General features: G+C 41.5%; 1 protein-coding gene across 3 annotated transcripts in view; it reads left to right on the forward strand.

The window, feature by feature from the left end:
• The first annotated feature begins 313 nt into the window (after positions 1 to 313).
• KLHDC10 (kelch domain containing 10) overlaps positions 314 to 21,700 on the forward strand; it is a 65,446-nt gene continuing 44,059 nt past the window's right edge. Inside the window, exon 1 of one of the 3 annotated variants that reach the window (XM_055284000.1) lies at positions 314 to 589. In XM_055284000.1, coding sequence (XP_055139975.1) covers positions 424 to 589 — 166 coding nt within the window. In that variant the 5' untranslated portion in view covers positions 314 to 423. The remainder of the gene's footprint in view (positions 590 to 21,700) is intronic. The other 2 variants (XM_055284002.2, XM_063641631.1) reach the window with 2 other exon arrangements.

Here is a 21,700-nt window from a genome sequence, read left to right on the forward strand (position 1 = left end):
AGTTCCTGAATCCTAACGAAGCCTGAGGCACTGGCCGTCCCCGGGAGTCTTTCCGCAGGCGCGGCCTCTGACACTCGGCCTTCGATTGGCCCGCCTGGCCCCGCAGGAGTCGTTGACGCCGGCCAGCCCAGCGCGGACGATGAGAGCTAGGAGTGGCTGCTTCTGCCTTTCTCTCCCCCCACTTTTTTTTTTTAGCCATAGCTATGGTTACCACGTTTCTCTCCGCCTCCCTCCACCTACCAAGAAAACGACTGACCGTTGGCTGTCTTTCACCAAGGCGGTAAGTCATTGGTCTCTGGTGGGACCGGGCGCTGCCCCCTTCCCCTGTCTCCTGGGTTTCTGGTGGAGCCCAGGAAGGAGGCTCCGCTGGTGCCGCCGGGTCAGGCGCTGACGGGACCGGGCTGCGGCAATCGTTAGCGGGTCATGTCGGCCGCCCAGGGCTGGGACAGGAACCGCCGGAGGGGAGGAGGCGCCGCCGGCGCTGGTGGCGGAGGTAGCGGGGCCGGCGGGGGCAGTGGGGGCAGCGGGGGTCGGGGGACTGGCCAGCTCAACCGCTTCGTGCAACTCTCCGGGCGGCCGCACCTGCCAGGTGAGTCGTGGGACAGGGTCCTGACCGCTTGCGGGCGCGGCGGGCGGGAAGGTGACTGCTACCTTTTCTTTTTCTCCCTGGCTTTCTTTTCCTTGGGAGGAGGAAAGGCAGGCCCCACGCATGGCAGAGGGACTGGGGATCAGAGAAAAGGGAAGGTGTCTTTGAGGTCAGGGAGGGAACAGGAGCACAGCGAAGAAAAGTATCTGTGCTCTGTTGAAAGCTCTGTGCTGAGAGTTGTGTTTTCTTTTCAAAGGAGAGGCCACTGTTTCATTGACATTTCCAAATGTTTCGGTTACTCCATTCCCAATCTCTTCCCTTTCCGCAGTTTGATCTTGTAAATGAAAGACATTGGCGCCTAGCTGTGGGAAATTATTTCAAAAAGGGTGCCAAGTTAAGGAGGGAAGAGGGAAGCGCATTCCAAGGAGTGATTTTGTAAAAACTACACGGGGTGTGTGTGTAAGAGGCATTCTGAAACGGAAGAAAGGGGTGGGGGAGTGTTGGCTGGGAAGTGTATGGGAAAGAGAACCTAGAGGATTAGGGAAAACTAGTTGGAATGTTCAGAGATAGAAAGGATAATGGTGTCTAGGTTTTAAGGGGAGAAAGTGAAGATCAAAAATATACTTAGTGACAAAATTATGCTGTGTTTACAATATAAAAACAACTGAGAATTGGAAAAATGTACCCAGTACAATTATTTGACATTTTGATCTACAGTGCCCTAGCCTTGAGTTCAGATGCTTTTGAAAACAAAATAAAATCAAGTGGATATGTATGTGTAGACAATTATAAAGAGGTACGTTTGTAATTGAATATTAAATCTAGTAGAAGGGAGGTAGGGAATTAAATAGTGCAGAGAACGTCAAATATCCCACTGGGCAAGCTTATTTTTACTATGAAAAGAACTATCAGGAATGATGTGTTAATTATTCATCGTGTTTTTTGTGAATAATATTGATTATATTAGTCATATATTTGTTTAGCTGATGGGTTTTGAGAACATGATGAATTTTTTTGAATTGTGCTTAAGACTGTGCCTTACACTTCTAAGTAGTCAAAAATTATTATTTGATTAAATTGAAGATGACAAAGGGAATTTAGCACATTTAATGAGACAATTGCTTATGTTTGTGATGAGGTTATTGATGTGTGCTAGAAATGTGCATTACCCCATTTATATGCGCTATTAAAATTAAATCGAGGCATTTGTAAGTAGTCATATAATATACCAGAAGTTGGGTTTGAGACGTTAACATCAGACTGGGCATCCTAGAATTGCTAAATATATGATCTTTAACATGAAAAAGAAAAAAGGAGCAATCTTTTTTCTTACTCCCAATTAATAATAAAAACTTAGATTTTTGTGCATTGACAGCTTAGAAGATGAATCTCTTAGCAAACACTGTCACCAGTTTGCCCTCTGCTACTGCAATCTTTAGGTCTTTGATCAGGAATTAATTATACCATGGACTTCAAGTAGGCATTCCTAGGTTCCTAGAACCTGCTTGGTGCACTTCCTCACTGCAACCACGTGATGGCAGTGGAAGCCATGATTTCTGCCAAGGGGCTTCCGTGTGGAGCTATTTCTGCATTCCCTTAGCACACAAGACCAAGAACAGCCATTTGTCCGGAGGTAAAGATAAACGTGTCTAAACTGTGAAAATTTGTAAATCGGGGTCATCAGTCTCTTTTTACTGCTTCCCTTTTCTCTTGACTGACACTTCGTTGCTCCTTTACTCATTCTCAACATTGGGACACATCTGATACCTCAATGTATTATGTAGTTTGAAATTCTTTCATACCAATTCTTTATTCTCCTAGGTATTGCATTTTAAGCCTCTCCTTTTTCTTGCATTTTGATAGATTTTAAAAGATTTTAGGTGATGAGGAGGAATAGGATGTCTAGGCTTGGTTGACGGGCCTTGGAGATAAAACCTTTTATTTTAAATTTATTTATTTATTTATTGAGATGGAGTCTCGCTCTGTCCTCCAGGCTGGAGTGCAGTGTTGCGATCTCAGCTCACTGCAACTCCACTTCCCGGGCTCAAGCAATTCTCCTGCCTCAGCCTCCTGAGTAGCTGAAATTACAGGCGCCCACCACCACGCCTGGCTAGTTTTTGTATTTTTAGTAGTGACGGGATTTTATCATGTTGGCTAGGCTCGTCTTGAACTCCTGACCTCAGGTGATTTGCCTGTCTCAGCCTCCCAAAGTGCTGGGATTACAGGCGTGAGCCACCGTGCCCAGCCAATTTTTTTTTTTTTTTTTGAGTGTACTGTAGCGGCTGGTCACAGTGGCTCACATCTGTAACCCTAGCACTTTGAAAGTCCAAGGTGGGAGGATCACTTGAGCCTAGGAGTTCAAGGCCAGCCTGGGCAACAAAGCAAGACCACATCTCAAGTTAAAAATTAAAAAAAAAAAACAAAACAAGAAAAAAAATTATACTATAGCTCACTGTCTCTCTCTTTTGACCTCTAAATCCCATTTGTCTTTTTTTTTTTTTTTGAGACAGAGCCTCACTCTGTGGCCCAGGCTGGAGTGCAGTGGCATGGTCTTGGCTTACTGCAACCTTTGCCTCCTGAACTCTAGCAATTCTCCTGTCTCAGTCTGCCAAGTAGCTGGGATTAGAGGTGCGGGCCACTATGTCTGGCTAATTTTTTTTATTTTTGGTAGAGATGGGGTTTTGCGATGTTGGCCAGGCTGGGCTCGAACTCCTGGCCTCAAGTGATCCTTCTGCCTCAGCCTCCCAAAGTGCTGGGATTACAGGTGTGAGTCACAGCACCCAGCCAGCCCCATGTTCCATTTTTCATCCTTCTCTACCAAGACTTCCAGTTACTGATACTTAGAACTTTTTCTTACTTTTTACATCTCAACCCTCCATCCAGCCCACAATGAAACCAAACAAAACAACCTGGTCTTTCTGGAGTGTTCTCATTCTCTTTCAGTGATAGCTTCTTTATCCATCCAGTTATGCAAACTTGAAACTTGGGCATCCTCCTCAATATTTTCTTCTCCCTTGCACTTCAGGTGTAATCATTTACCAAGCCCTGTTTCTTTTACTCCTGCCATAACTCCAATCCACGGTGCCACCATCCCTCACTTAGGTCTCCTGCAGGAGCTTTTTAAGCAGTATTCCTGCCTCTACTCCTGCCCTTCAATTCATATAGCACACCAGTCTTTTTGCAAGCCCAAATACATTCTCATCCCTGCTCACAGCCTTTTTATTGCTCTTAGGATAAGGCGAAAATCTTTAACATGGCCTCAAAGGCACTGTGTCGTCTGACTCCTCTCTAACTCTACAGTTAATCCTGTGTTACGTTCTCTTGGTCGTTGATCTTTTTCTGCCCCCTTGGATGTATCATGCTTCCTCCTGCCCCAGGTCCATTGCACAAGCTTTTCCATCATCCAAGAACCTTCTTACTCCTCATTCCATTCTCTTGTTTTAACTTCTCTTCCATTAGATCTCAGTTTGATCAAAATGTTTTTTACATGGAAGCCTTCCATGACCTTTCTGACTTGGCCTCTTCTCTCTGTAACACTCATAGCATCATGTGGCTCTCCTTGGGCGTACTTTACCATTTGTGTGTGATTCCTTGATATGCATGATTTGATACTCTTGAGATGTATGTGCGTATACATATACACACATATACGTATATATATGCCATATACATATATTTTTAAAATTCTAAATGCATTGGCATTATATATAACACGTTAGTGTCTAGTGAGTTTGATTAGTGTGGTTCAATCCTCTAGCCACATTGACTCTGGATAGATGGTTAAAATCAGGTTCTCTCTCTCTCTTTTTTTTTTTTTCCTGAGATGGAGTCTTGCTCTGTCGCCCAGGCTAGAGTGCAGTGGCGCAATGTCACTGCAGCCTCTGCCTCCCGGGTTCAAGCAGTTCTCCTGCCTCAGCCTCCTGAGTAGTTGGGATTATAGGCATGCACCACTGTGCTACTTTTTGTATTTTTAGTAGAGACGGGGTTTCATCATGTTGGCCAGGCTGGTCTCAAACTCCTGATCTTGTGATTCACCCGCCCTGGCCTCCCAAAGTGTTGGGATTACAGGCGTGAGCCACTGTGCCTGGCCCAAATCAGGTTCTTTAATGTAAAGTAGTGGATTAGACTCTGCATCCATTGCAACAGGACAAACGATAGTTTGTGAAACCGTTTTTTAAGCACTTGCCTTTCTGCTGTTTTCTAAAGTTCGGTAGTGATTATGTGTTTGCCTCATAGGCCAAGAAATTAATAGCTTTTTACTCCTGGATTTTTACTAACTCATAATTTCTATACACCCAGTAACAAACAGGGAATTGTGCTTTTTGTAGAATAAGTATGCAGAGAGAGCTCAGGAGTGCGGGGATCATGGGGCAATGGAATTCAGGTAGCTGTTGTGATTTAACTGTGTGAGTTTGATTAAATACCGTGATTAGCTGGGAAAACAGTTAAACATTGTTGCTAACATGGGAACTGGAAAACTGACACAGAAAAAGAAGGAAAAATGTAACAGTTGGTAAAGCTGGGTAAAAATAATACTGTAGTCTTAACTTAAAAATTTTAAGTAAGTAATGTGTATAAAATCCAAATGGTACAAAAAAGTACATGGTAAAAGACAAGTTTTTCTTCTTCCTTTGACCCCAGCTAATTGACTGCCTTCCCTAGAAGCAACCAATGATACATTTCCTGTATGTTTTTTCCAGGTGCAGGGGGAACGGGAGGGACTTTGTGGAGATGGTAGCATTCCTTTGTTTGGATGGGTGTTTAAAATGTTTACAATCTTGCTAATACAAATAGTGATGCAATGAATATCCCTATACATATATAATTTTTGCACATGAGAGAGTCTCTCTTTAGGATAAATTTGTAGAAGTACAGTTTCTGGGTCAAAGGATATATGTTTACTGCTTAAACTTTGATAGATACTGTCAAATTTCAAGTTTATGTTTCCCTGTTGGTGTTCGAGTGCTGTCTTCCTTGTTCTCTTGGTAACGGAGTGGGTTATCAAACGTTATTTAAATTGTCAGTTTAATAGGAATATTTTTCTTAAGTGTCTTTTCAATAGGTAGATATAAGAGCCATTTATTTGTTTCCTTTATCTATAGACCTGTTTATATTTTTTGTTCATTTTTCTATTGGGATGGTTCATATTGTTTATAAAGGCAGTACCCAATCATTTTGGCACCAGGGACCAGTTTCGTGGAAGACAATTTTTCCATGGACGGGGATGGTGCGGGGGAATGGTTTTGGGATGAAACTGTAGCACCTCAGGTCATCAGGCACTAGAGACTCAAAAGGAGCACACAGCCTAGATCCCTTGCATGCACAGTTCACCGTAGAGTTAGCACTCCTATGAGAATCTAATGCTTGATCTGACAGGAGGCCGAGCTCTGGCGGGAATGCTCACTCGCCCACCGCTCACCTCCTGCTGTGTGGCTGGCCAGGTTCCTAACAGGCCATGGACCGGTACCAGGGGTCCATGGCCTGGGGGTTGCGGACCCCTGGTTTATAGGCACTCTGTATTTTAATGAAATCAGTTCTTAGCCTTTGACACATGTTGCAGATATTTTTCACAGTTTTTCATTTGCATTTGACTTTGTTTATGGTCTATTTTTTCATCAGAAATTAAATAAATGTTAAATTTATCAGTCTTTTCAGAGTCTAGGTTTTGTGTCATAAGAAAGGCCTTTCCTATTTTATTATTATTTCTAATTCGAATTAAATATTCTTGTGTTTTCTCCAGGTACTTCTGTAATTTTATTTTTAAGTTAAATGCACTTACCCACACAAAATGTAAGTTAAATAAAGTGTCGAGGTGGGAATCCAACTTTACTTTTCTTCCAGATGGCTGCCCAGTTATGGCAGTGTCCTTCATTTAGTTCAGCTTTGCCCTGCTGATTGAAATGTTGTCTATAGGTGGACTTAGTTCCTACAATTTGAGGTTATTACTGGACTTTTATTCTGTTTCATTGATGAGATTACCTATTTATACCTAATGACTCCATTCCTTGGTTATCATCTTCCCTCATTCTACTTCCCAGAGTTTTCCTGGGAAGTTTTCTTTGTTTATTTTTCTATATGACTTAGAATTAGCTAACCAAGTCCTGCTCCTCTGTCCCGTTGGTATTTTTATTGGTATTGTATTATATTTATAGATTTAGAGATAATTGACATCATTTTGAGGTTCAAAAACAGGGTCTATATGCATTTCTTTATGTTCAGGAACAGTATATGTGGCCAGGGACGGTGGCTCACGCCTTTAATCTCAACACTTTGGGATGCTGAGGCAGGCGGATCACTTGAGGCCAGGAGTTTGAGACCAGTCTGACCAACATGGGGAAACCCCATCTCTGCTAAAAATATAAAACTCAGCTGTTCTTTGTGGCAGGTGCCTGTAATCCCAGCTACTGGGGAGGCTGAGGCAGGAGAATTGCTTGAACCTGGGAGGCAGAGGTTGCAGTGAGCCAAGATTGTGCCACTGCACTCCAGCCTGGGCGACTGAACAAGACACTATCTCAAAAAAAAAAAAAAAAAAAAAGAACAGTATGTGTATTTATTGTCATTCAAGTATTGTTTTGCATCTATCAACATTAAAAAGTTGTTTTTTTTTCATATAGGAGTCTCACATTTCTTATTCTGTTTATTCCTTGGTGTTTATCTTGTTTGTTGCTATTGTAAATGGGGTTTCTACTACTTTCTTTTTTCTTTTTTTGAGACGGAGTCTTGCTTTGTCAACCAGGCTGGAGTGCAGTGGTGCCATCTTGGCTCACTGCAAGCTCCGCCTCCCGGGTTCACGCCATTCTCCTGCCTCAGCCTCCCAAGTAGCTGGGACTGCAGGCACCTGCCACCACGCCCAGCTAATTTTTTGTAGTTTTAGTAGAGATGGGGTTTCACCATGTTAGCCAGGATGGTCTCAATCTCCTGACCTCGTGATCCACCCGCCTCGGCCTCCCAAAGTGCTGAGATTACAGACGTGAGCCACCGCGCCCGGCCGGGGTTTCTACTTTGTTTTATAACTTTTATGTGGTTGTTTGAATATGAGAATGCTATTAAATTTCGAGTATTAATTTTATACCTAGCCACGTTAAGAATTCTAATATTATCTATAATAGTTTTCCAGTTGGTTTTCTAGAGAATAACAGGTATAGCTAAATAATCATATCATTACTGAATAATGATAATTTTATCTTCTCCTTTTCATTTTTTTTTCTTTTTTTTAAAATAGGCCCGGCGTGTTGGCTCATGCCTATAATCCCAGCACTTTGGGAGGCTGAGGCGGGTGGATCACTTGAGGTCAGGGGTTTGAGACCAGCTTGGCCAATATGGTGAAACCCCATCTCTACTGAAAACACACACACAAAAATTAGCCGGATGTGGTAGTGCATGCCTGTAGTCCCAGCTGCTCAGGAGGCTGAGGCAGGAGAATCACTTGAACCCTGGAGGCGGAGGTTGCAGTGAGCAAAGATTGCGCTATTGCACTTCAGCCTGGGTGACAGAGCAAGACTCCGTCTCCAAAAATAAAATAAATAAATAAATAAAATAAAATAGAGATGGAGTCTTGCTATGTTGCCCAGGCTGATCTCAAATTCCTGGGCTCAAGTGATCATTCTGTCTTGGCCTCCAGGGATTACAAGTATAAGCCTCTGCGCTTTGCCCTCCTTTTCACTTTTTTTTTTTTTTTTTTTTGAAACAGAGTCTCACTCTTGCCCAGGCTGGAGTGCAATGCCACAGTCTTGGCTCACTGCAACCTCTGCCTCCCGGGTTCACGCCATTCTCCTGCCTCAGCCTCCTGAGTAGCTGAGACCACAGGCGTGTGCCACTACACCCGGCTAATTTTTTGTATTGTTAGTAGACACGGGGTTTCACCGTGTTAGCCAGGATGGTCTCGATCTCCTGACCTCGTGATCCACCCTCCTCAGCCTCCCAAAGTGCTGGGATTACAGGCATGAGCCACCGCGCCTGGCCCCTCCTTTCACTTTTGATACATATTTCTTTATTTTGTTCAATTGATTTGGCTAGTACTTTCCAAAAATACTAAACAATAAGTAGTGGAGCTTTGTCCTATTCCTTACTTTAATCGGATATTTTTAATGCTTTCCTATTAAGATTTTCTATGCATTTTTTTCCCCGCTGTGGTTAAATGGCATTGAAGTTAAAGGTTTTGTTGAATTCCCCATGAAGTCATTTGGACCTCCTCTTTTTTAGGGGGTAGAAGAAGCTCTTAGACAATTATATTGTCCAATTATATCATACTTCTTAGTTTTTTTGAGACAAGGTCTCACACTGTTGCCCAGGCTGGAATGCAGTGGCACAACCATAGGTCACTGCAGCCTGAACCTCCTGGGCTCAAGGGATCCTCCTTCCTCAGCCACCTGAGTAGCTGGGACTACAGGTGTACACCACCACACCTGGCTAATTAAAAAAAAAATTTTTTTGTAGCAGTGGGGTCTCAATGTTGCCCAGGCTGGTTTTGAATTCCCAAGCTCAAGCAATCCTCCCGCCTCGGCCTCCCAAAGTGCTGGGATTATAGGTGTGAGCTACCGTGTGCAGACCAATTATATCATTCTTTGATAGTTGGCTGCTTACAATTTATATCTTTTGGGGGTAGCTTTGATAATTTATGTTATCCTGGAAAATCACCCAGTTCATCCAGATTTTAAAAATTATTTGTGTGAATTGACCAAGGTATTCTTTTATGATTAAACAATTATTTCCTGGGTTTGCAACTACTCATTATCATTTCTTATTTTGTATTATGTGAGGCTTTGCCTTTTCTTGTTCATAACCGGCTCTTGGATTTTTAAAACTTAGTTCCACTATTTTCTTTTTTTTATTAATTTTTTTCTTTCAGTTTTCTTTTTTTTTTTTTTGAGACAGAGTCTCGCTCTGTCACCCAGGCCTGGAGTGCAGTGGTGTGATCTCGGCTCACTGCAAACTCTGCCCCCTGGGTTCACGCCATTCTCCTGCCTCAGCCTCCTGAGTAGCTGGAAATATAGGCGCCCGCCACTACCCCCGGCTAATTTTTTGTATTTTTTGTAGAGACGGGGTTTCACCGTGTTAGCCAGGATGGTCTCTATCTCCTGACCTCGTGATCCACCCGCCTCGGCCTCCCAAAGTGCTGGGATTACAGGCATGAGCCACCGCGCCTGGCCTGTTTTAAATTTTTTTTGTTGTTTTTTTATTTTTGAGACAGAGTCTCTCTCTTGTCACCCAGGCTGGAGTGCAGTGGCGTGATCTTGGCTCACTGCAACCTCTGCCTCCCGGATTCAAGCGATTCTCCTGTCTCAGCCTCCCCAGTAGCTGGGATTACAGGCGCACGCTGCCACACCCCGCTAATTTTTTGTATTTTAGTAGAGACAGGGTTTCACCGTGTTGCCCAGGCTGGTCTTGAACTCCTGAGCTCAGGCAATCCACCTACCTCGGCCTCCCAAAGTGCTGGGATTACAGGTGTGAGCCACTGCCCCCGGCATTTTGATAATGTTAAGTCTTCTAGGTCTGTGAACATGTTGTATTTCCATTTATTTAGATCTTGAATTTATGTCAACAATGTTTTGGGTTTTCACAGGTCATTTATGTTTTGCCTGCCTTTCTCAATTCTGTCATCTATTAATATGTCCCTTACTGTGTTTTCAGTAGTGTCTGGTACTCCTTTGTGCTACTTTCAATGAAGATTTCATTTCTGTGTTGGTTTTATTTTTCCCTTCCATTTCTTTTCTGTTCTCTGTTTATATTTCTTTCTATTGTCTGCCTTTCTAGAGCTAGAATCTCTTTTCTTTTCTGGACTTGAGACATTAGTTTTTGTAAAAGCTGTTGTCTCCCACCCCCTACCACAGCCACTATATAAAAGGAATACAAACTCATTAATTAAAACTTTGGATAATGGGCTGGGTGTGGTGGCTCACACCTATAATCCCAGCACTTTGGAAGGCCAAGGCAGGCAAATGGCTTAAGTCCAGGAGTTTGAGACCAGCATGGGTAACATAGTGAGACCTTGTCTTTACAAAAAATAAACAATATTAGCCAGCTGTGGGGGCACATGCCTGTAATCCCAGCTAATCCCAGCTACTTGGGATGCTGAGGCAGGAGGATTGTCTGAGCCCAAAAGGTTGGGGCTGTAGTGAGCCGAGATCATGCCACTGCACTCTAGCCTGGGCAACAGAGTGAGACCCTGCCTCAAAAAAACCCCCAAAATTGGGAAACGTAGAAAAATTGAGACAAGGAGAAAATCACTTAAAGACAGCTATATCAACATTTTGATATTTTACTTTCCTTTTAGTTCTTTATCAAGTGTTTCATTTAATACTGTGTAAATAATTACTTATCACTTGTAGGAATTTGGGATTCTCTTAAAACTGTTCTATATTTAAATGTTTTACTCACAAGCCTTGCTTATGTTTTCTGTTATTTTATTAGGTGGAATCTCTGTCTCCTCGGTTTACCATATGAATAACATTTTAGGTTTTTTCCTAGCTGGTGGCCTATTTTACTTCTCTCTGTTACAGCCAGGCTTTCAGAAAGAATAGACTCTGTTGTTTATATTTTAATTTCTTTTTTTTTCTTCTCTTCAGTCTTTTGCAGCCTCACTTCTGCCTCCATCGTTCTACTCAAGTGCTCTTACTAAGGTAATAAGGTCCTAATTGCTAACTCCAGTAGATAGCTCTTAGTTTTCATCCTACCCAGCTTCTCTAGAATTTGGTTTTAACTGTCTCCTATGCTAGACCCTAGGAATACATAATTAACTAAAGTTCCTTTTCCTACAGAGCTCTTAGTTATTCTTTTATCTGTTGAACTTCCTATTAGTTTTCCTTTATTTGCCACTTAATATTGGTATCCAAGAGTATATCTTTTGTTTCCCCTTCTTACTCTTAGTAAGATATCATTAATGTCCTGACCAAACCTACATCTATGTCTAACCCACATCTCTCTCTCTGGCCTGTTTGCCAACAGCCTCTAGATGTTTCTACCAACTGACTGATGAGTACCTCAAATACAACATTTTCAAAAAACAATTTCATCATTTTTTCCTGGCAAACCTATTACTTCATCCTGTGCTCCTTATCCTGACTAATTTAATGGCTATATCATCAATTTAGTGAGTCAAGCCAGAAATGTGGGAATCACATTAGATTCCTTCCTTTTACTCATTTCTTATCGAATTGGTCACAATTTGATAAGGAATTGTGTTGTTGATTCTTCCTCCTTACCCTCACTCTATTTGTCCCTTTTTACCTCTTTACCTTCCCCATTTATGTCTTCATTTTCTATTTCAGCTATACAGAAGTATTATCAGTTAGTTGCCTTAAATTCTTGGAACAGGGTAGGTTGAGAGGAGAGATTTTTTAAAAACTTGGAATTTCCTGTGCTACACTGTTTCTTGATTCTGTACATACCATTTCTTCTTTCTAAAGTGCCATTCTCCTAGTCATCTTTTTAGACCCAGCCATGTATACTTTAATCTATATAGCTTTTTTTCCTATTCTCTCTTTTAATCCCAGCACTTTGGGAGGCCGAGGCCGGAGAATCGCTTGAACCTGGGAGATGGAGGTGTAGTGAGCTGAGATTGCGTTACTGCACTCCAGCCTGGGCGACAGTGAGACTCCATCTCAAAAACAAACAAACCCACAAATGACTTATGTGTGTCAAGTCAAAGGGACATTTTAAAATCTCCATCTGCCTTGATCTCCCTTCATTTTTAAACATCCTTTTCCCTTTTGGCTTCCTGGGTGTCAGGTCTTGTTTTCCGTTTATGTGTCTGGCCTCATCCTTAGTCACCTTTGTCAACTCTTTCCCTTCTACCAGGACTTTATGTATGAGAGTTCTCAGTTCTTGGTTCTGTGTCCCCACCCTTCTCTTTCCAACTTACTTGAGGTGTTCTCTTCCAAATCTGTGATTTTCAATATCTATCCATATGCCAATAAGTTATGCCACTTTGTAATTTCAGCCCAAATCTCTTTTGAGGGCCATTTCCTTGCTTTCTCCATATCTACAATTACATGCTTCGTATTTCTGAAGCTCAACAAGCCTAAAACTGAATTTGTGATCTTTATTATAAAATTGAAGGATAATTATTGGGTAATTTTAAGCACAGGAGTGATGTGATATGATTTATTATTTTCTAAAGCTCCCTCTAGCTGCTGGTTGGAGAATGGCTAATGGGACATGTTAACACGGATGCAGGGAGGTCATTTAGAAGACTATAGAAGTACTTTCCTAAAAAGATTATGGTGGCTTGGACTAGGGTATGGTGGTATATCAGTGGTTGGAAGTGGTTGAATATGAGATATATTTTGAAAGTAGCATTAATAGGATTTGCTGTGAGGTGTGAAGGAGAGAGAAGAATCAAGATGATTGCTAACAAGGCTAGATGTGGTAGTCCCAGCACTTTGGGAGGCCAAGGTGGGTGGATCACTTGAGATCGGGAGTTTGAGGCCAGCCTGGCCAACATGGCGAAACCCCTCTCTACTAAAAATAAAAAATCAGCTGGGCATGGTGGCGCGTGTCTTTAGTCCCAGCTACTCGGGAGGCTGAGGCACAAGAATTGCTTGAACCCAGGAGGTGGAGGTTGCAGTGAGTCGTGATTGCACCACAGCACTCCAGTCTAGGTGACAGAGCAAGACTCTGAAAAAAAAAAAAAGACTCCTCAGTTTTTGTCTTGAGCAATTGGATAGATGACAGTCTCATCAAATGTGATGGAACAGATCTGAAGCAGCAGGATTGTAGGGGGCAAATCAAGAGTGTTGTTTTGGCAGTGTTAAGCTTGAGATGCCTATTTGATCTCCAAGTAAGGATATAGAGTAAGTAATCTTTACATTAAAAAAATCAAACTCAAGGGAAATGGTGAGGCTCACAATGTTTTTTGGAATTATTAGCAAGCCATTGGACTGGATGAGTTCACCAAAGAATATTTTTAGCCAGGTGCAGTGGCTCATGCCTGTAATCCCAGCACTTTGGGAGGCCAAGACGAGGTTGGGAGTTTGAGACCAGCCTGGCCAACATGGTGAAACCCCGTCTCTATTAAAAATACAAAAATTAGCCAGGTGTGGTGGTGGGTGCCTGTAATTCCAGCTACTAGGGAGGCTGAGGCAGGAGAGTGGCATGAACCCAGGAGGTGGAAGTTGCAGTGAGCCGAGATCATGCCACTGCACTCCAGCTTGGAGGACAGAGCAAGACTCCATCTCAGGGAAAAAAAAAAAGAAGAATATTTTTAAAAATTGGGCAGAAGACTATATAACTCTTGAAAGTGAGAAGGAAAGGAGAAGCAAGCAAAGGTCAGTGAGGTAGGAGGAAGACCAAGACTGCTTGGTTTCACAAGAGTCAAGAGAAAAACATGTTTCAAGGAGGGAGATGTTACCTTGTCAGATGTACCTGAGAGCTTGAGTAGGATAAGTTTTTAAAATGGTAGACTCAGCCAGGTGCAGTGGCTCCTGCCTGTAATCCCAGCACTTTGGGAGGCTGTGGTGGGTGGATCACCTGAGGTCAAGAGTTCGAGACCAGCCTGGTCAACATGGCAAAACCCCATCTCCACTAAAAATACAAAAAACAGCCGGGCGTGGTGGCTTGGGCCTGTAGTCCCAGCTACTTGGGAGGCTGAGACATGAGAATTGCTTGAACCCAGGAGGTGGAGGTTGCAGTGAGCCGACATTGCACCACTGCTCTCCAGCCTGGGTGACAGAGTGAGACTCTTTCTCAAAAAAAAAAAAAAAAAAAAAAAAAAATTAACAACAACAACAATAAAATAAAATGGTGGACTTTGTACTACCATTAGTACAGTACTATAAGTAATCTTATGGGGTATAGTAGGCCTTTGTGGGCTGAGTGGGGACTGACCTATTAACTATTTATAACATTGGAAAATATATTAAGGATTTCAAATGACAAATTGACGTAATTACTTAGAATTTTGAGGTGCAGCCTAATTTTTATTAGCCTGCATATTTTTTAAGGCTTTATTTTCCCCAAATTATTTTTAAGGCCATTCCCTTACTTTTTAAAGTAAGCAGTCCTTGTCTTCCTCCTACTTTATTGACCTTCTTTGCTTCTTTCCTTCTCACTTTCAAGAGTTCTATAGTCTTCTGCCCAATTTTTAAGTGGTTTTGAACACTCCGTATCATTAGACTTTTACCAGTATCAGTATTGGGCAAGCTTGTAGAACACATAAAGGTTACGCTTACTTAAAATATGTTAAGTATGATTTCCTATGATTGAATGCATGCAGCTTTCCTCCTAAAAGTCTTTTTCATTAATTTTTTAAATGGAAAAGCATTACATAAACTTGGTAAAATCAAACAGTATGCAAGAGGAGAAAGTGTCCCTTCCACTTGAGATCCCTCATTTTGCAGTCTATCTCCCTAGCAGTATCATCTCCCTAGAGTTTCTGGTGTGTCTTTCCAGAAATAGAATTTGCATATATGTGCATATAGGTGTATGTTATCTTTATATTACAACAGAGTGCAACAACAAAGTATTCTTTCTGCATCTGTCTTTTTTTTAACTTAAAAAAATATTTTGGGGATTGTTCTGTGTTAGCACATTTAGACTTATCTCATGCTTCTTCATGGCTGAAAGTATTGTGTTGTGTGAATGTGCTGTAATTTACCAGCCACCCAGTTGATGGATATTTAGCTTGTTTCTGGTTTCTGTTATTTAAGAACATCACTGCAATGCATAATGATAAATATTGCTAATTTGCCTTTTAATATCTGTGTTTTTAAAGTTTTCCTCAAGTTGTAGAACTTAAAAACTCACACTTATCCCCTTATTTTACTCCACTTTCCCATTCAGCTAGTCTTTTACATCCTTATGTTTTATCCCTATAATAATATTAGCTAGGGATTTATATAAACATTTACTAATAACCCAGTAAGGGAACAGATACTATTGCTGTCCCCTTTTTTATAGTTAAGGAAGCTGGGGTATCCAGGACAAAACCTTGTCCAAGGACATACAGCTAGCAAAGGACAGAGCTAGGATTTAGACCCAGGCAATGTGGTTCTAAAGTCCATGCACCATGCTGCACTGCCCTCTGCTTCCTGTCCTTCCCAGTTCTTTTTGTTACTAGTACTGTAATTGAGGTCCTCACTGCTGTAAACTGGACTACACTAAAAATGTTTTTTTGCTATTCCTAGTCTTACTTTCCTAACCCATTCTCTATATTTAAACAAGATTAATCTTCCTAATGCACAGCTATGGTTATGTTGCTTGCCAGATCAGAATCCTTCAGTAGCTTCCTGCTGCATTTAGAATCCAGCCCAATCTCATGCTCTTCCCTTTTATATTTGCTATATGTCCCTGAATTTGTTCCAAGCTTTAGGATGTGAGCATTAAAGCGTCATAAGACATAATAAGACTAGATAGTGAAGGGAAATTGGAAGTATTATGACTCGCAAAAAAATGAGATAAGTGATCTTTGGAGTTGAATGGTGTTTTTTCTTTTGAGTTTTTTCCCTTTTTACCCATAGTAGCTCCTGCCATATGGTTTCATCAACAAACTGTCAACTCAATTAATTTCAGTCAGATGTGTAATTGATCAAATGCTAACCACAAATATTTTGGTGTCACATAAAACAAATTCCTTAAAACACACACATACGCACAAACCTAAAACAGAAATACGGAATTTCTTTTTTTTTTTTTTTTTTTTTGAGATGGAGTCTCGCTCTTGTCGCCCAGGCTAGAGTGCAATGGCACAGTCTCGGCTCACTGCAACCTCCACCTCCTGGGTTCAAGCGATTCTCCTGCCTCAGCCTCCCGAGTAGCTGGGATTACAGGTGCTCACCACCACCCCTGGCTAATTTTTGTATTTTTAGTAGTGACAGGGTATCACCATGTTGGCCAGGCCTGGTCTCGAACTCCAGACCTCAAGTGATCCACCCACCTTGGCCTCACAAAGTGCTGGGATTACAGGTGTGAGCCACTGTGCCCGGCCATATTATACTTTTTAAAGCAACTTTAAAAATATCAGATATTAGATATTAAAAATTTGCTAATTATTGACTATTATTTGCTTTTTGCTGGATTTAGTCCAATATAAGCTTTTATATCCTTCAGTCAGATCTAGGTATTTCTTGGAAGGCATTGCATTTGCCAACAGAAAATGACCTGAGAGAAGGGAAAGTGAGTTCATAAAGAAAAGTTGTGTCTTCACATTTTTTTTTTTGAGACTTAGTCTGGCTCTGTCCCCAGGCTGAGGTGCAGTGGTGCAATCTTGGCTCACTGCAACCTCTGCCTCCTGGGTTCAAGCAATTCTTCTGCCTCAGCCTCCTGAGTAGCTGGGATTACAGGCGTGCACCACCACACATGGCTAATTTTTGTATTTTTAGTAGAGACGGGGGTTTTACCATGTTGGCCAGACTGGTCTCGAACTCCTGACCTCAAGTGACCCACCTTCCCCAGCTTCCCAAAGTGCTGGGATTACAGACTTGAGCCACCAGTCCCAGCAGTGTTTTCACTTTCAAAATTGATCACTTCTCTAGTTTGGTTTTTTGTTTTTCTTTTTCTTTCTTTTTTTTTTTTTTTGAGACAGAGTCTCACTCTGTGATCCAAACTGGAGTGCAGTGGCACAATCTCGGCTCACTGCAACCTCTGCCTCCAAGGTTCAAGTGATTCTCCTGCCTCAGCCTCCCGCGTAGCTGGGATTACAGGGACCCGCCACCACACCCAGCTATTTTAGTAAAGACAGGATTTCACCATGTTGGCCAGGCTGGTCTTGAACTCCTGACCTGAAGTGATCCACCTTCCTCGGCCTCCCAAAATGCTGGCATTACAGGCCTGAGCCCCTGCCCCTGGCCTCAATTTATTTTTCTAAGTGAAGTTTTGCTGGAGATAAAAAGGAAGGAGGTGATACTCAATTAAGAAAAACAATCTCTGGCTATAGTTAATAACAAGATAGGCACATTCACATCAATACATGTAAAGTACAAATGCAGGCAAGATTTTTGGTAAATCTTACAGAAAAAAAACCCATGTACAGTGAAAAAAAAAATAAGATTTTAAAATGAACTTTTATCGTTTAAATTTTTCTCCTTGTCTATAACTTCTTTTTTTTTTTTTTTTTTTTTTTGAGACGGAGTCTTGCTCTCTCACCCAGGCTGGAGTGCAGTGGCGCCATCTCAGCTCGCTGCAAGCTCCGCCTCCCGGGTTCATGCCATTCTCCTGCCTCAGCCTCTCCGAGTAGCTGGGAGTACAGGCGCCCGCCACCACGCCCGGCTAATTTTTTTGTATTTTTAGTAGAGACGGGGTTTCACCATGGTCTCGATCTCCTGACCTCGTGATCCGTCCGCCTCGGCCTCCCAAAGTGCTGGGATTACAAGCGTGAGCTACCGCACCCGGCCGTCTGTAACTTCTTAGAATCATAAAATGTTAAAATTGAAAAGACTGCTGGCATGGTGGCTCATGTCTGTAATCTCAGGAATTTGAGACTAGCCTGGGTAACATGGTGAAACCCTGGCCCCATCTCTACAAAATAAACAAAAATGAGCCAGGTGTGATGGCACATGCCTGTTGTCTCCCTATTGAGAGACAGAAGCAGGAGGATAAGATTCTTGAGTCCAGGAGTTCAAGACCAGCTTGGGCAACATAGCTAGACCCTGTGCCTACTTCTCCCACGCCCTGCCAAAAAAAAGAGTATTTATAAGTGCTAAGCATAGAGTAGATACTCAGTATATAAAGGTGTTTGGCATAGAGTAGATAATAAATGTTGATTATCCTAAATTTAAAAGAAAGTCATTTACTTAACAAGTAGGTCACTGTTAGCTCAAAGTATGCCATTGTGAAATTTCAAAAGGATTCCTCTTCCAGATAGACATAGTCCCATGAGTACATTGGAGAATAGAGTGAAGGCTGGATTTAGCCTCCCTTAGACACTTTGCCTGGAGCTCTTGTGCAGTAAGCAATCTGTACAACTGTGCAGCGATTCCAAATACAGTATTAATTTGCTTCTCTTTTGAAATTCTTTATAGATCCTGAATTTATATAGGAGTAGGACTGTACCACATGTTGTAGCCACCTAAGTCAGAATTCGTGGATCATTTTCTCTGATTCAATAGTCCTAATTTTTTTTTTTTTTTTTTTTGAGATGGAGTTTCGCTCTTGTTGCCCAGGCTGGAGTGCAATGGCGCGATATTGGCTCACCACAACCTCTGCCTCCTAGGTTCAAGCAATTCTCCTGCCTCAGCCTCCCGAGTAGCTGGGATTACAGGCATGCACCACCACGCCCAGCTAATTTTGTATTTTTTTTTAGTAGAGATGGAGTTTCTCCATGTTAAGGCTGGTCTCGAACACCTGACCTCAGGTGATCGGTCCACCTCGGCCTAATAATTCTAATTGTTAAATATTCATAATTGTTTTAGATATATCATTTTTGAATGTAAGCTATTCCATATTGGCACCATCTTTTTTTCTTCCTTTTGGTTTTTGTTTAATTTTTATACCTTTTACTTTGAGAATTGAAGATTCATTTACAGTTTTAAGAAATAATATTGGCTGGGTGCAGTGGCTCACACCTGTGATCCCAGCACTTGGGAGACTGAGGTGGGCGAATCATTGGAGCCCAGGAGTTTGAGACCAGCCTGGGCAACATGGTGAGACCCTATCTCTACAAAAAATACAAAAATTAGCCAGGTGTGGTGGCACATACCTGTAGTCCCAGCTACTTGAGAGGCTGAGGTAGGAGGATTGCTTGAGCCCAGGAGGTGGAGGTTACATTGAGCCAAGATCATGCCACTGCACTCTAGCCTGGGTGACAGAGCAAGACTATCTTAAAGAAAAAAAAAAAAAAAGAAGGGAGGAAATAATATTGAGAGATCCATATACCCTTCCCCAGGCAATTTCTTGGAATGATAACATCCTGTTACTATTGTACAATAACACAACTAGGAAATTGACATTGATACAATCCAGTGACCTTACTCAGATTTCATCAGTTTTACATGTACTCGTGTGTGTGTGTGTGTGTGTGTGTGTGTGTGTATCATATTCTTTACAATTTTATTTCATGTTAGATTCGTGTGGCCACCACAGTCAAGATACAGAACAGTTCTATCACAAGGCTCCCTGGTGATACCCTGATACGGCCACAGCCACCTTCCCTGGCAAACCCCTGGTGACCACTAATCTGTTCTCTAAAATTTTGTCATTTCAAGAATGTTATGTGAGTAAAATCATACAGTATGTAACCTTTTGATACTACTTTTTTTTTCCTATTGGTTGCATGAATCAATAGTTCATGGTTGTACCACAGGTTTAACCATTCATTTCACTGAAGGACATTGAGATTGTTTCCATGTTTTGGCTATTGTGAATAAAGCTGTTAGGAACATTTGTGTACAGGTTTTTGTGTGGACATAAGTTTTCATTTCTCTGGGGTAAATGGCCAAGAATGTAATTGTTGAGTTGTATGGTAAGCATATGTTTAGTTTTGTAGGAAACTGCCATACTGTCTCTTAGTATGTGTGTATCATTTTACATTCCTCCCAGCAAAGTATAACTCATCCAGTTCCTCTGCATGCTTGCCACCATGATCAGTTTTGATAAAACACTTTGGCAACTACTGTTAACTAGTCTGTCTCATTTTTAGAAAATCAGAACTGACTTCTTACATGTGTCTTCAGGTTCTCTAGAATGAGACATTTGGTTACTTATATCAATTTGACTTGGCAATTGGCTCTTAAATGTTTGGAGGAATTCACCAGTGAAGCCAGCTAGTATTCTTAAATCTTTTACACAATACTTCAATTTATATTTTTTCATCAATATCTATATTAGTCATTTTCTATATCCTTCATCTGAATAAGACAGATACTTTAATGTTCTTCTGGTTTTCCTTCTCTCAGCCTCCCTTCCTACCCTTATAAATATTCCTGTTGATAGCATCTGAGATTATAGTTTTGAATGTTAGTAATTTTTTTTCCCCAGTCAGTGCATATTTAAAGGTTTTACTGGTTTCTCTGCTTACTCTTTTCTTGGGCCTTGTTTGTTATTCTTGCATTAATTTAAAAAAAAAAATCCAGTTATATATCTTTGAGTATTTCATCAGAAGTCTGAAGGAAGCAAACTTTTTGGGTCCTTGCATATAAAAAAATTTCTTTATTTCACTCTCCTTCTTAAGCAACAGTTGGAGTAGGTATAGAATTCTAAATGTGAAACTATATCCAAGTGTCCCAGGACAATTTGTTGAAAAGACTATTTCCCACTGAATAGTCTTGTCACCCTTGTCAAAAAAATCAATTGACTATGGATGTTAGGGTTTACTTTTGGACTCTCAATTTCATTCATTTAATCTGTATGTCCATCCATATGCCAGTACCACAGTTTTTGAATACTGTATCTTTGCAGAAAGTTTTGAAATGAGGAAGTATGAGTCTTCTTTCACTTTCACTTCTTTTTCAAGATTGTTTTGATATTCTGGGTTTCTTTGCTTTTTTCCATCTGAAGTATAGGATTAGCTTGTTCATTTTGGCAAAACAAACAAAAAGGTAGTTGAAATTTTAATGTTGTTCGATTCTCTTTTGTGTCTTAACTTTTTAATATACTTTTTTATAATACTTCCTCATGCTTGGGCCTTAGTTTTGTGCTCAATCATCTTTATCTGTGAGTCCTAGTTAGCCTTGCTGTGAGTGTTACATCTGTTTATTGCAGCAGGCCTCCACAGATTGTGGATAGGGATGGAAGAAGCAATGAGATGAAGTGTACTAGTTGCCAGGCTCCTTCAGTGTGACTGTCCCCTCTTCTGCCTGGGTGTTAGTATCCCCACAGGGTTCTACCTTCTCTCTCTGATCCCAGTGTTCACACTCATTGTTCTAGCTGGAGAGTGACACCTTTGTTGTTTTTGCCACTGTTTCCATCTGGGAGCAAATACCTCTATTCTATAATGCTTGACTCAAAGAGGTAAATGGCTGGGAGGGGTTAATCTGCTATGTAACTTCTGTGCTACACTCCAATCACTTAGGCTGTAAATGTTTAAAATGGTTTCACTTCTTCCTGCTGTCTTTTACCTTGGGGCTTAGTTGACCCCGAGAGTTGGTCCCTCCACTTGCCCCGGTCCTCTGCTCTTGGTGTGTAGGACTGTGGTGTCTTCTTTAGTCCGGTTCTATCTGCTTTTCATCTTCCAGTGATTCCTCA

This window comes from Symphalangus syndactylus, chromosome 6 (genome assembly GCF_028878055.3).
Source record: "Symphalangus syndactylus isolate Jambi chromosome 6, NHGRI_mSymSyn1-v2.1_pri, whole genome shotgun sequence".
NCBI lineage: Eukaryota > Metazoa > Chordata > Mammalia > Primates > Hylobatidae > Symphalangus > Symphalangus syndactylus.